We start from the raw sequence: 11,531 nt of genomic DNA, 5'->3' as shown, positions 1-11,531 counted from the left end.
TTCGACAATGGATGTCTCAAGAATACCCCAATAGTCAAGCTCTTCCTTTAATTGAGGGTCTAAAACATATGCTTCAAAGTGATAAGAATGGAATTGATATTTTGCGTGGTATTGCACACATTGTGGATTCGAATGTGATGCCTATGAAGAGTTGTGCTGAAACTTTAGGTTATACACAACCTCCTACTCAAGTCAATCATTCCATTCCTTTGACAACTTCTATTGCTAGCATACCTACCTTTACATCAAACATAATGACTACTTCTATACAAGACATTCCTCCTACGATCACCAGTCATGGGGGCAATCCTTCTTCTTCAATTAACCCTCTTCCTTCATTTAATCCGACTTCTTCATTCATTCCTTCAATGAGTGTTCCTATTACATCTCCACAAATGAACATGACGCAAGGGGGCAATTCATTCAACCATTCCATTCCTCCTTGTAGTGTTCCTCCTTTCCAATCCTCTCCTATGATTAACTATCATAGTGTCCCGCCACCTTACTCTTTACCTTCTTTCAATAACATAACACCTCCATCTCAATCTAACACATCTAATATGAATTGTTCGACTGAAGCGACCATTAACAATCTTGCACAAACTGTCTCTTCTTTACAGCAACAAATTGCCTCTATGAATCAATCTAAGTTTAGTGTGCCCACATTTGATGTTGCGAGCCCACTTTCTCTTGACATTGTTCGAGCTATCCCTCCTAAACATGTTGAAATCCCACATTTGGAGCTTTATAATGGTAAAGGTGATCCTCTAACACATGTTAAGACTTTTCAAACAATATGTACTGATTTTGCTTATGACCAAAGGTTGCTTGCAAAACTGTTTACTAGAACATTAAGAGACAAAGCCCTACAATGGTATTGCTCGTTGCCTTCTTATTCTATTACTTCTTTCGAACAACTTGCAAATGCTTTCATTCAACAATTTCAAAACAATATAAGTCCTAAAGTTACTTTGATTGATTTAATGCATTGTAAACAAGGTGTTAAAGAAAAAGTGACTGATTTCATTGGTAGATATAAGCATTTGTATGCTCAAATTTCTTTTCCAGTGCCTAACAATGATATTCAAAGAATCTTTATTTCTAATTTACAAAAAGATATTCGAGACAAACTTCTGTTTTCTGAGTTTACTTCTTTCCAACAGTTGTGTGCAACTCTTCACAATTATCAACTGACTATGAGTCAAATGGAACAATCACATCCTATGGCTCCGAGTGATAAGGGTGATAGCAGTCAACAACCATTTGGAAAGTTTAAACCGAACAGAGATTCCATCAAATTCAATGAAAACATCATCAACAACAATGTGAATGCAGCATCAGGTGTGCCTCCTATTTCTAAGTTTTTCAAGAAAGAAAGAAAGTATACTCCTTTGAATGAATCATTGCATAATATTATGAATAAGTTATTGGAACAAAATGTGCTTACTCTTCCTCCTATAAGGCAAATTGATCCTGCAAAGATAAATTCACCTTATTTTGATAACAAATCTTTTTGTCAATTTCATCGTCAACCTGGGCATGATACTGAAAAATGTTTTTCTTTAAAGGGTAAAATTCAAGATTTGATTGATAATAATACTATTTCTGTTTCTGGAGTGAATGATAAAGGCAATACATCTGTAGCTCCTCCTAACCAAAATCTTCAGATTTTTACTGATCCATTACCTTCCCATACCTCTAATGTGATTGAGACTAATGATTCCTCTCTCTCATCTGATGGTCTTGTGTCTATGACTCCGAATGTGATTAACTTTGTAGAGCAGCAAGAAAACCCTAAAGAACCTTCCATCACATTTGATTCTAGTGAAACTATTAGGGCACCCAATGGTCCTTTATACATAGTTGCAAAAGTCAAGAATACACCTTGCCGTGGAGTGCTTATTGATCCTTCGTGCATGGTTAATGTTATTACCGAAGAATTTCTTTTCACTTTGCAATTGAATCAAGTGATCTATGACAAAACAGATGTGATTGTGAAATTATTTGATGCATTTTCTTCTCCTGCAATTGGTTCTATTACATTACCTATTGAGGTCCATAACAAATCCCTTGATGTGAACTTTGCTATTATTCCTTCATCCGAACAATTTCGTGTGAAGCTTGGCTATCCTTGGCTATCTTCCATGAAAGCTATCGCTTCTCCTATTCATAAATGTTTGAAATTTCCCCATAATGGTGAAGTTGTTACTGTCAATCATGGTCTCTTTAAACCAGCTGAAAGAACTTCTAGCGTTCCTATTGATTATTTTTGGCCTAAACAATTCCAATCTCTTCCTCTGCGAAGTGATCATCTTTTCAAATCTTATCAAAAGTGGAAAACAGATATGATCCTATCTCTAAGTGAACCTAGAACACCCAAACTTGATATTCCTATCGTTCTTGAGAAGGAAGTTCTTCCTTTGAAAGATAAAACTAATGTCTTTCCTCAAGAAGATTCCCAACCCATCCTTATGGATGTGACTATGTCTATGCCTAATAAACCTTCTAAAAGTAGACCTATACCTCCTCGTCATGATGGACTTGGTCTTCTTCCTAAACCAAAAATTCCTCCTTTATATGGAGCAGTTCCTCCTCCTTCCTTCTATAGAGAGAAGAGACCTTCTTCTTCTCCTATTATCCAGCCTAAGAGACCACAGCCTAAACACCCAAGTGATAAGGATGAGAACATTCCTCCTCCTCAATCTTCTCCACTTCCTACTAAGACTAGACGAAATCGTTCTGCACGTGAACGCCGACGAAAGCGTCATCTTAGAGCTCAAGCAGCTGCTTCTCAAACTTTGCAATCTCCAAAAACACCTTCAACAAGCATTATTCCATTTTCTCCAAAATCTCCTAAACATAAGATGCATGATGATCTTGATCCTGTGCGAGTTAAAGACCCTATTTTTATAAATCTTGATGATGATATAGATGAAAATGTTATTCATGATGAACATGTTACTCCTCTTGCTTCTGATAGTGAATATGAACTTGTTGATATTGATAACCATTTATCTAACGAATTTTCTAAAGCACTTATCCTAGCTCCTAGACAAGAACAATGTGGCTTGGAACATGAACATAGCCCTTGTTTGGATCTTGTGATAGCTCCATCTGCTGTGTTGGATGTTCCTCCTCTAGCGTGTTCCCTGCCTTCCCAAAACATTGATCAGCAAGATCGGGGGATAGATGACGTGCTAGACTAGTTACATTAGCATAGCAGACTCTCTCCTCCTCTCTTTTGTTACTTCTTCTATGTGTTATTCTCATTCTTCTATTTGTTGTCCTTAGTGTTGTCTACTTGAGGATGATGCAAAGCATTGAGATCTCTTTTGGTCTCTCTCATGTTGACTCAAAAGACACATGTGTTCCCTTCTTCTAGGTGACCTTCCTTGATTGGGGAATGAAGAACAATTATGCATACATACATATGATATACATGACTTATCATACAGCATATTGACCCTGAGGAAAGCGAAGTCACCTCGTGCTTTGTGTTTTGTGTCTATTATCCTTGGGTTTATCTCACACTTGGGGGCTAAATCTTTGTGATAACGTGCTCCTTTCCCTTTTCATTTCTTATGTGTATCACTACCTTAAAGCAATCACCCCCGTTGAGGCGTGTGCGATCGCTTTAACGTAGGGGGGCATACACCCCGTCTATCCCTTCAGGATACTTGAAAATTTCTTGGTGAACTTAGCTTTGCCTTGAAAATTTTTGGTATTTTTCTTACATAACTCATAGTGAGGGAACCTTACTACTGACAGTCATGGTTCTCCCTCGTGATCTTCCCTTTTACTTTGTCAATTGAAGTCGTAAGATCCTTAGTCCACTGGGGGCTTGGTGTGTCTTGCCTCCTTGACGTGGTGAAAGTCTTTCAATGTTGTTTCCTTGTACTTTACCGGAAGTATGAGCGTACGCCTATACTCCCGCTAAAGTGGGGGCTAAATGTAGCGTCCTAAAATTGCGACACTTGCAATTTCGACCGCATTTGGGTCTTCACGATGGTGACGCAACACGGAACCTGAATGGAGACCCCGAAACTTGCTCATTGCATCAAAAACTGTATTTTTCCAGCACCCTGCCTGATCCCTCCTTGCACCTTGCTGTCTCGGGAGGTGGGTCCCCCAGGACCATGGCGCCCAGCGCCCTGGTCCCTGGCCCTATTTTGGGCCCGGTCTCCTATGGGGCTTCGGGTCTTTTTGTTTGCAAATTGGAAAATATCATTTCTTGGTCGACCTAAGGTCAGGAAAATCAGTTTATCAGCCCTAATTGACAAGTATATAAACGACATTTTCCTCTCTCATTTGGATGGATGGAAAAAGGCGAAAACGATACTCAAACATTCAAGCATTCAAGCATTCTTTCAAGCAATTGATCATTCTAAGTCTCCATTCAAGGCTAAGTGTTGCATTCAAGACAAGGATTCAACCATTGAAGAGGAGATCACATACTACAACATACAACAATACAACATACGACAACATCTATACCTTTGCACATAAGGATACAAACATCCTTACAACAAGGTACTAGTACTTGTTTTACATTACAATCATTTACAGCATTTCTCATTTCTTGGTTAATTCCAAAACCGGGGTTTGACCTAAGGGCAAACCCCTAATCCCTAACCCCCCAATCGTCTTCGCTTTTCTGTGTGTAGGTTGCAGGTACGCGACTGAAATTGAAGATCTGGAATCCTTGTGCAGAGACGAACAGATCCCCCTTCGTTTCGCGGATTTTTCAGAGGACCGTGTGCACGCCGGGCGCCATCGTCCCGTCAACTTTTGCTCAAATTTGCAGGACAGCACTGTATCGACATCTTACTGCTAATTCCAGGTCCGCAGCTTCATCCTATATCCCTATCTTAGTTTATAAGCGAATCTTTCTCACTTTCTATGTATTCCTAGCTTAATCATTCTATCCACATTCTTTACAAAAGAGGGTAGCCTTGCTGTCTTAACCCTTGAAACTCATTTAGAATCCAATCTTGCATTGTGTGGGATTGGATCTTGTGGGTTTCAACCCCTCTTTTGAATGTAAAGTCTCCCCTAAGTGAAAACCGTCAACCCTAGTAACCTCCCTTCTCTCTCCTTGGAGTTGGAAGAGGGGAGAGCAACTAGGGTTCGATCAATTTTCCGCTTTACATATACTAATAATGAATTATGATCTATACTTTCAATGTCTTGTATGTTGCCATAGTCTTCATCTCTTCATTGATCGCAAGAGGACTAAATGTGCGACCAGCTGGAATCCTCTTGCTTTCCACGTGTAGAAATTGACAAAGGTATAGGGTTAAGTGTAGTGCCTTCCGAGTCAGCAATAATGTTTAAATAAGCATTTATGATTTGTTTCTCGACTACTTTCAGGGAATTGTCAATGTCAATGTCAACGTCAAGATTAATTTTAAAAAACAACTCTTCCGCGTAATTGTTTTCTTTCCGCGTCAATCTCGCGAACTCTGAGCAGTTGAAACTTGGTTGGTCCTCTCCATTTGGTTTCCTAGAAATTCTTTGAAACTGCACTGGAAAATTCCATTCACCCTTTTCTACTCCATTCTATTTTATCTCACGCGCTTTTAACTCTTGAAACTCGTTTAGTCCCCTTCATATGCTTTCCAAGAAATTCTCTAACACTTCACAAGAAACTTCCCTCTCTCTGTCCTTCTACTTTGTTTATCGAATGCACTTGACCTGTTGAAACTCCACTGAAAAATTCCATTCACCCTTTTCTATGCTGTGTCTATACAGCACCGAGACTGTACCATTGACCATGTTTTTTAATTAATTAATAATTAAAATATAATGAGTGATTATTTTTCAATTAATTATTAAACATAGTCAATGGTACAATATGGGTGCTGGATAGACGTTGCCCTTTTCTACTCCATTCTACTTTGTTTATCGCACGCAGTTGACCTGTTGAAACTCGTTTAGTCCTTTCATATGCTTTCCAAGAAATTCTGTAACACTTGACAAGAAACTTTCCTCTCTCTGTCGTTCACCGCACTCAGCTTGGTTTATATAACCCCGATCGCGTTTGGGACTGCATATCCTTACTCTCTCTTCAAACTTGTGCAGAACAAGTCATGGAGATTTCTGTTCAGCACCAGTCTCAGCCTCCCGCCATCAAAATCCTCTGCGATCTCAACGAGGAGTTTCATCAGTATCAGCCGCCCACCAACAGAATCCCCTTCGATGTCAACAACAAATTTAATGTGTTTCTGAGCTTTCGCGGAAAAGATGTGAGAAAAACTTTTGTCGACCATCTTTACGAATCTCTCTCTGGAGCGGGACTTAGGGTTTTCCTCGACAGCGAAGAACTGGAGAAGGGCAAAGACATCGATTCCAGCTTGCAAACGGCCATTGAAACAAGTGATGTTTTCATTCCGATATTTTCCCAACACTATGCAGAATCACCTTGGTGTCTGAAGGAGGCGGCCCAAATGTTGAGATCTAATGGCTTCATCATTCCTCTGTTTTATGATGTGGAGCCCTGTGATGTTCGCTACCCTCAAAGAGAGGGAGGTCCATTCGCCGAGGCATTCAGAAAACATTACAGCCATTTAGATCGGCAGGATGAGACTACAATCGAGGAATGGAAGAATGCTCTTTATCAAATCTCTTCTCTTTCTGGTTGGACAAGGGCGGAAGAATTCGGGTTAGTAATTTGCATCCTTTTTTTTTTTCAATTAACCTATGGCAAAAACCAAAGGAGAACTGTTTTTTAGAGTTTCAGTTATACTATTAGCATTTGTTTGGGGAACAAACTGTTTGTTTACAAAATCCTTCAAAGTTAGCTTGATTTTCATACTTCATACGAGCACACCACTTTGAAAAATTGTTTTTCTTTTTCATTTATAGTTCTATAGATGTTCAACTGTTTGCTAGAGTTGATTATAGCTCACTGAATAGAATCAAAGTAGATCGACGAATGTGATACCAGAAAATAAGGTCATTTTTTAGCCATCATTGATTCATTATCCATATAGTCTGCACTCTGCAATAAAGGAATGTGGTGTTATAACATCAATAATTTTCCTTGGTGAGCCAACCCTGTATTTGAGTTAAGGAGCTCAGCGATCATAGTCACGTTTCTAAGACGATACTTATACTAGATTATGGGCTCCTCCTTGTATTCTATTGCCTGGTTTAGTCGATTTATTAATTTCTTCGAGATTTACTTCAGGTCTCTTTCCACTTCCCGGCCCCGAAATCACACTTCCATCCCTCGAATTATCTAGCCATCCCTGGAATAAAAAAATCTGCTGTGTAGCAAACCATTTCAGTAATAAAAAACAGAGGATTCTACCATTGTTGAAATCCATGAATGGTCAATTTATTTTTCATGTCTGATAAGAGGGATCAGTAAGTGATTTGATTTTATCATTGTTTTTGGCTGTTATCTTTTTTTCTCTGCTGTCATGTACATTCAATCAGCTAGTTTAAGGGTAAGGGTTCCTTCAATTCGACGAATTATTCTTGGTACTCTCATATCATTTACTCCAGGATATGTGATCATGTCATTCTAGGATATGGAATTTGAGTCTTGTGAATCTCATATTTCTTTGATTTGCTAGTTTCCAATGGTGAGATCGTCTGGGTTTTTCTTGCTCTTTTTCAGAAACAAATTTTCCCAAATTTGGGAGTAGTTAGTCCTCCTGTTAATTCTCTACTGTACTACTTATGCGCTGTCACCAATCATCAATTAAATCTGGTGAAAAAAGCATCTCCTCTTCACTCGGTTTATCCCTGTACGCATCATCGATCACTTATACATTTAGCTATTTGCCATGAAAAAAGTGTAGATAAAGCAAATCATTTTAGTATGTAAATTATCCAGAAGAGGCTAACTTTCGATTTTTGCTTTGCTTTCTGTTACTTTTCTTTACAGAGTAGGATATGTAGATTCTTGAAACACAAGACACAAATAAATCTTTTATTCAGAATGGATTACATTTTACACAAATAAATCTTTTATTCAGAATGGATTACATTTTACACCTCAATATAGAGGTCTTACATCAATTGTTGCTTCTCCTCAATATAATAGACTTACACACTTAAAGGGGATCGCTATATCCCTAAAAATAGACTATTAAGTGAACTTGTTTGTTCCATACATTTAGCATGGACAGCATAGAACTCAAATTAACTTTAAGACTCATGGATATTCTCTTTACTCCCTCATTACCGGTTACATCAGTTTTATTAAAATAAAATCCACTCTTCAGGTAGCTTGACTGGCTGTCTTTAATCTATATATCAAACCCCTAATTGTCCTTGCAACATTTTGTAATTTAATGGCAAAATTGATAATTGTGAATGGTCAATATTATGTTGTAATCATCTCAGAATATATGATTTTTTTTTTTTCCTTTATAAATTCATGAGATACTTCGTAATTTTTCAACCCTATAAACTGGTCGTATAAGTGTTCCTTATATTTAGTTACAGCTTAAATTTGAATCGTAATATATGTAAGGTGATTTGCAGATACGAAGGAAGACTGGTAAAACGGGTTGTGAAAGACGTGTTGAATACCTTAAAGATTACTCCGCTGGATGTCCCTGTTCATCTTGTGGGAATTGAAACGCATATGTGTGACCTGTTCAATAGATTAGATCTCAGTTCGTCGCATAACACAGTAAGAGTGGGAGTCAGCGGTATAGGCGGCGTTGGTAAAACTACCTTGGCCAAGGCTGTTTACAATAGAATTTATGCTAGGTTTGATGCTTATTTCTTTGCACAGAAAAATAATACTCTTGTAGACTTGCAACGGGCAATTCTAAGAAGATTGGTAAATTACCATGGAGAAGTTTCAAGTGTTGCTGAGGGAAAAGCTCTGATGGAAAACCTATTGCGAGGAGTTTGTGCCCTTGTCATATTGGATGATGTGAATGATCGGAGCCACTTGGATGCAGTGAATGGGAATTGGTTTGGCCCTGGTAGCAGAATCATCATTACATCCCGAAACCGACACATACTCAATCTTGCCAAGGTTGATTCAGTTCTTGAAATGAGTGGGCTAGGGGAGGGTGAAGCTCTTCAATTGTTTTGTTGGCATGCTTTCTCGAGGGCATTCGCGGAGAACCCCTACAAACAACTTTCTACAAGAATTGCAAAAGCCTGCCGGGGACATCCTCTTGCATTGCAAGTTACTGGAGCACATTTGTTTGATAAGAAGGAGCGGGATGGCATTCAATGTTGGAAAGAAGCTCTCCATAACATTGGGGAAAATCAAGAAATATCTGGAGTCCTTCGAATCAGTTATGATGGACTTAGCCATGTTGAGAAGGAAATATTTCTGGATATAGCTTGTTGCTTTGCTGGTGAAAGGAAAAATGACGCTGTTATCTTCTGGGAAGTTCTACACCCAAACAGAGTTCAAACAGCCCTCAAGAACCTTTCGCTGAAAATGCTTATAGGTATTAATGGCAGTGGCTATCAAACACACCTCAGTATGCATGACCTTTTGAGGGAAATGGGAAGAGGAATTCAAGAGCAGGTTGATAATAATAGGAGACTGTGGCTGCCAATGGGTGCACAAAGAAATTTGTGCAGAGACAGAGCAGAGGGAGTGAATATGCTCATTTACACAGGAGAGAATGGAAGAGAGCCCGTTAGTGTGCATAGAATGCCTTCCCTACGCTACCTAGATGTGAAAAATACAAAAGTAGTGGGGAACATTGGAAACTTGGCGCCGAATTTGTTATGGATGAAAATAAGAAATTGTGAATTTGTAAGTGATACGTATTCATGGTTAACATTAAGAAACAGATTCCAGCTGGATAGCAATTGGTCCCAAGTCAGGATTTTAAGTGTAGAGCAGTGTGCAAGTCTTGCGAGAATTCCAAATACACTTGACAGCTTGGTGAACCTCCGACGCCTGTATCTGCGGGATTGCGTAGCTCTCACAACACTTCCAACCACTCTTGGTAACTTGTCACAATTGGAAAAGTTATATTTGGGCGGCTGTACGAGTTTAACAAGCCTTCCTCATACTGTGGGCAACTTGAGGCAGCTAAAATATTTGGAATTGCAAGGTTGTACAGGTCTAAGAAGCCTTCCTGATACTGTGGGCAACTTGAGGCGGCTAAAATATTTGGATTTGTCAGACTGTAGAGGTCTAAGGAATCTCCCCAGCACTGTAGGTGATTTAGCTCATCTGAAAAGGTTGTACTTGTTAAGATGTACAGGGCTAAGGAATCTCCCCAACACAATAGGCGACCTGGCACAACTCTGGCATTTGTGCATCTGTGGTTGTTCAGCTTTACAGAGCCTTCGTTACCCGTTGGTCAAGTTACAAAATCTAAGGTCATTCCATTTATCAGATTGTAGAGACATAGAAAGCTTTCATGATGGGGTGGTGAAGTCAGCCCAGGTTAGGGAGTTAAACAGGTAAAAGATCATTACAGTTGCATTTAATTTGGTGTACACGAACACTATTTAACTTTGAAAGAAGATATATTTCTATTGAATTGTTTGGAATTTTTTCTCGTGATAAAGTAGTGAGTAAAATGATTTTAAATTTTGCAGAAGGGTCGGCCTAGGAAGCTTGGTTGAGAAGGGTCGGCCTAGGAAGCTTGGTTGAGAAGAAGTTTAATGTCTACTTTATTTACCACGCAGCAGATGAAAAGGAAATATTGATGGATTATTATAAGTACAAATCCAACTTGCGCACCGGATCACTTCGAATATGCCCAGGCAGTGTGGATAGCGATAGTAGTGACATTAGGGAGGCAATTGATAACTCTGATATTCTTGTTCCTGTATTTTCCAAAAGCTTTGTGGAGTCGATTATGTGCGTGAGAATATACGCAGCCATGCGGCGCTCGAATGCCCTTTTAATGCCTCTGCTCCTTCGCACCTATACATGTGACCATCAGAACAAACTTAATAAAACGTGGAGAGAGTTAGAAGTCGAAGGTTTGAAGATATAAAAAGTTTTTATGTTTTCACTGACATATTTTCATTGTGAATATTGAAACTTATAATGTCTATTTTCCTCCACCTAGTAACGTGTTTGGATTTTTTTGCTTTTAAAGTTTTGTGACGGGATTTTTGGGTAGAGTATTTAAATAAAATTTGAAATTTAATTGGATTTAAAATTTTCAATCTTAAGTGTTTTACATTATATTTAAATTTTAGTAGTTAATTTTTCAATTTTAAATTTTACAAGTTATGTTTAAATTTTTATTATGTAGAGAGAAATGTACATGTTCTAATCTTAAAGATTTATAACTAAAGTTAAGATAGAGTTTTAAGTATAATTAAGTGTATTAAATGTTTGGATTTCAAAATGTTTTTTTCAGTAAATCTATAAAATATTTATATGTTAGTGAGATTTAACTATTTTTATTATATTGTTTAAGTTGTTTAGTATAACTGTAGTAAAAAATATTTGACAAAATAAATTTAATATTGATTTTATTTTCTTCTCACAATTATTATTATGAACACTAAGAGGAATTCCCAGTATGTAGATTAAACAAAATCAATGCCTAAATTTAATAAATAATTATTCCAAG

At 38.1% G+C, this 11,531-nt stretch overlaps 1 protein-coding gene across 2 annotated transcripts; it reads left to right on the top strand.

Annotated features, from left to right (window-relative positions):
- Positions 1 to 5,914: 5,914 nt before the first annotated feature.
- LOC131075048 (disease resistance protein RUN1-like) lies at positions 5,915 to 11,104 on the top strand. 2 transcript variants are annotated; one of them, XM_059221646.1, is made up of 3 exons: positions 5,915 to 6,661; positions 8,497 to 10,401; positions 10,568 to 11,104. In XM_059221646.1, exons 1-3 carry the CDS (start codon positions 6,090 to 6,092, stop codon positions 10,941 to 10,943), a joined length of 2,853 nt encoding a protein of 950 aa, XP_059077629.1. In that variant the 5' UTR covers positions 5,915 to 6,089; the 3' UTR covers positions 10,944 to 11,104. The 2 variants fall into 2 exon arrangements, with proteins under 2 accessions (XP_059077629.1, XP_059077630.1); XM_059221647.1 differs by having other exon boundaries at positions 5,916 to 6,661; positions 10,540 to 10,734.
- The last annotated feature ends 427 nt before the right edge of the window (positions 11,105 to 11,531 follow it).

The sequence above is a fragment of the Cryptomeria japonica genome, chromosome 5 (assembly GCF_030272615.1).
Source record: "Cryptomeria japonica chromosome 5, Sugi_1.0, whole genome shotgun sequence".
NCBI lineage: Eukaryota > Viridiplantae > Streptophyta > Pinopsida > Cupressales > Cupressaceae > Cryptomeria > Cryptomeria japonica.
Note: the sequence above shows the minus strand (reverse complement) of the source record. Positions and strands in the feature narration are given on the sequence as shown.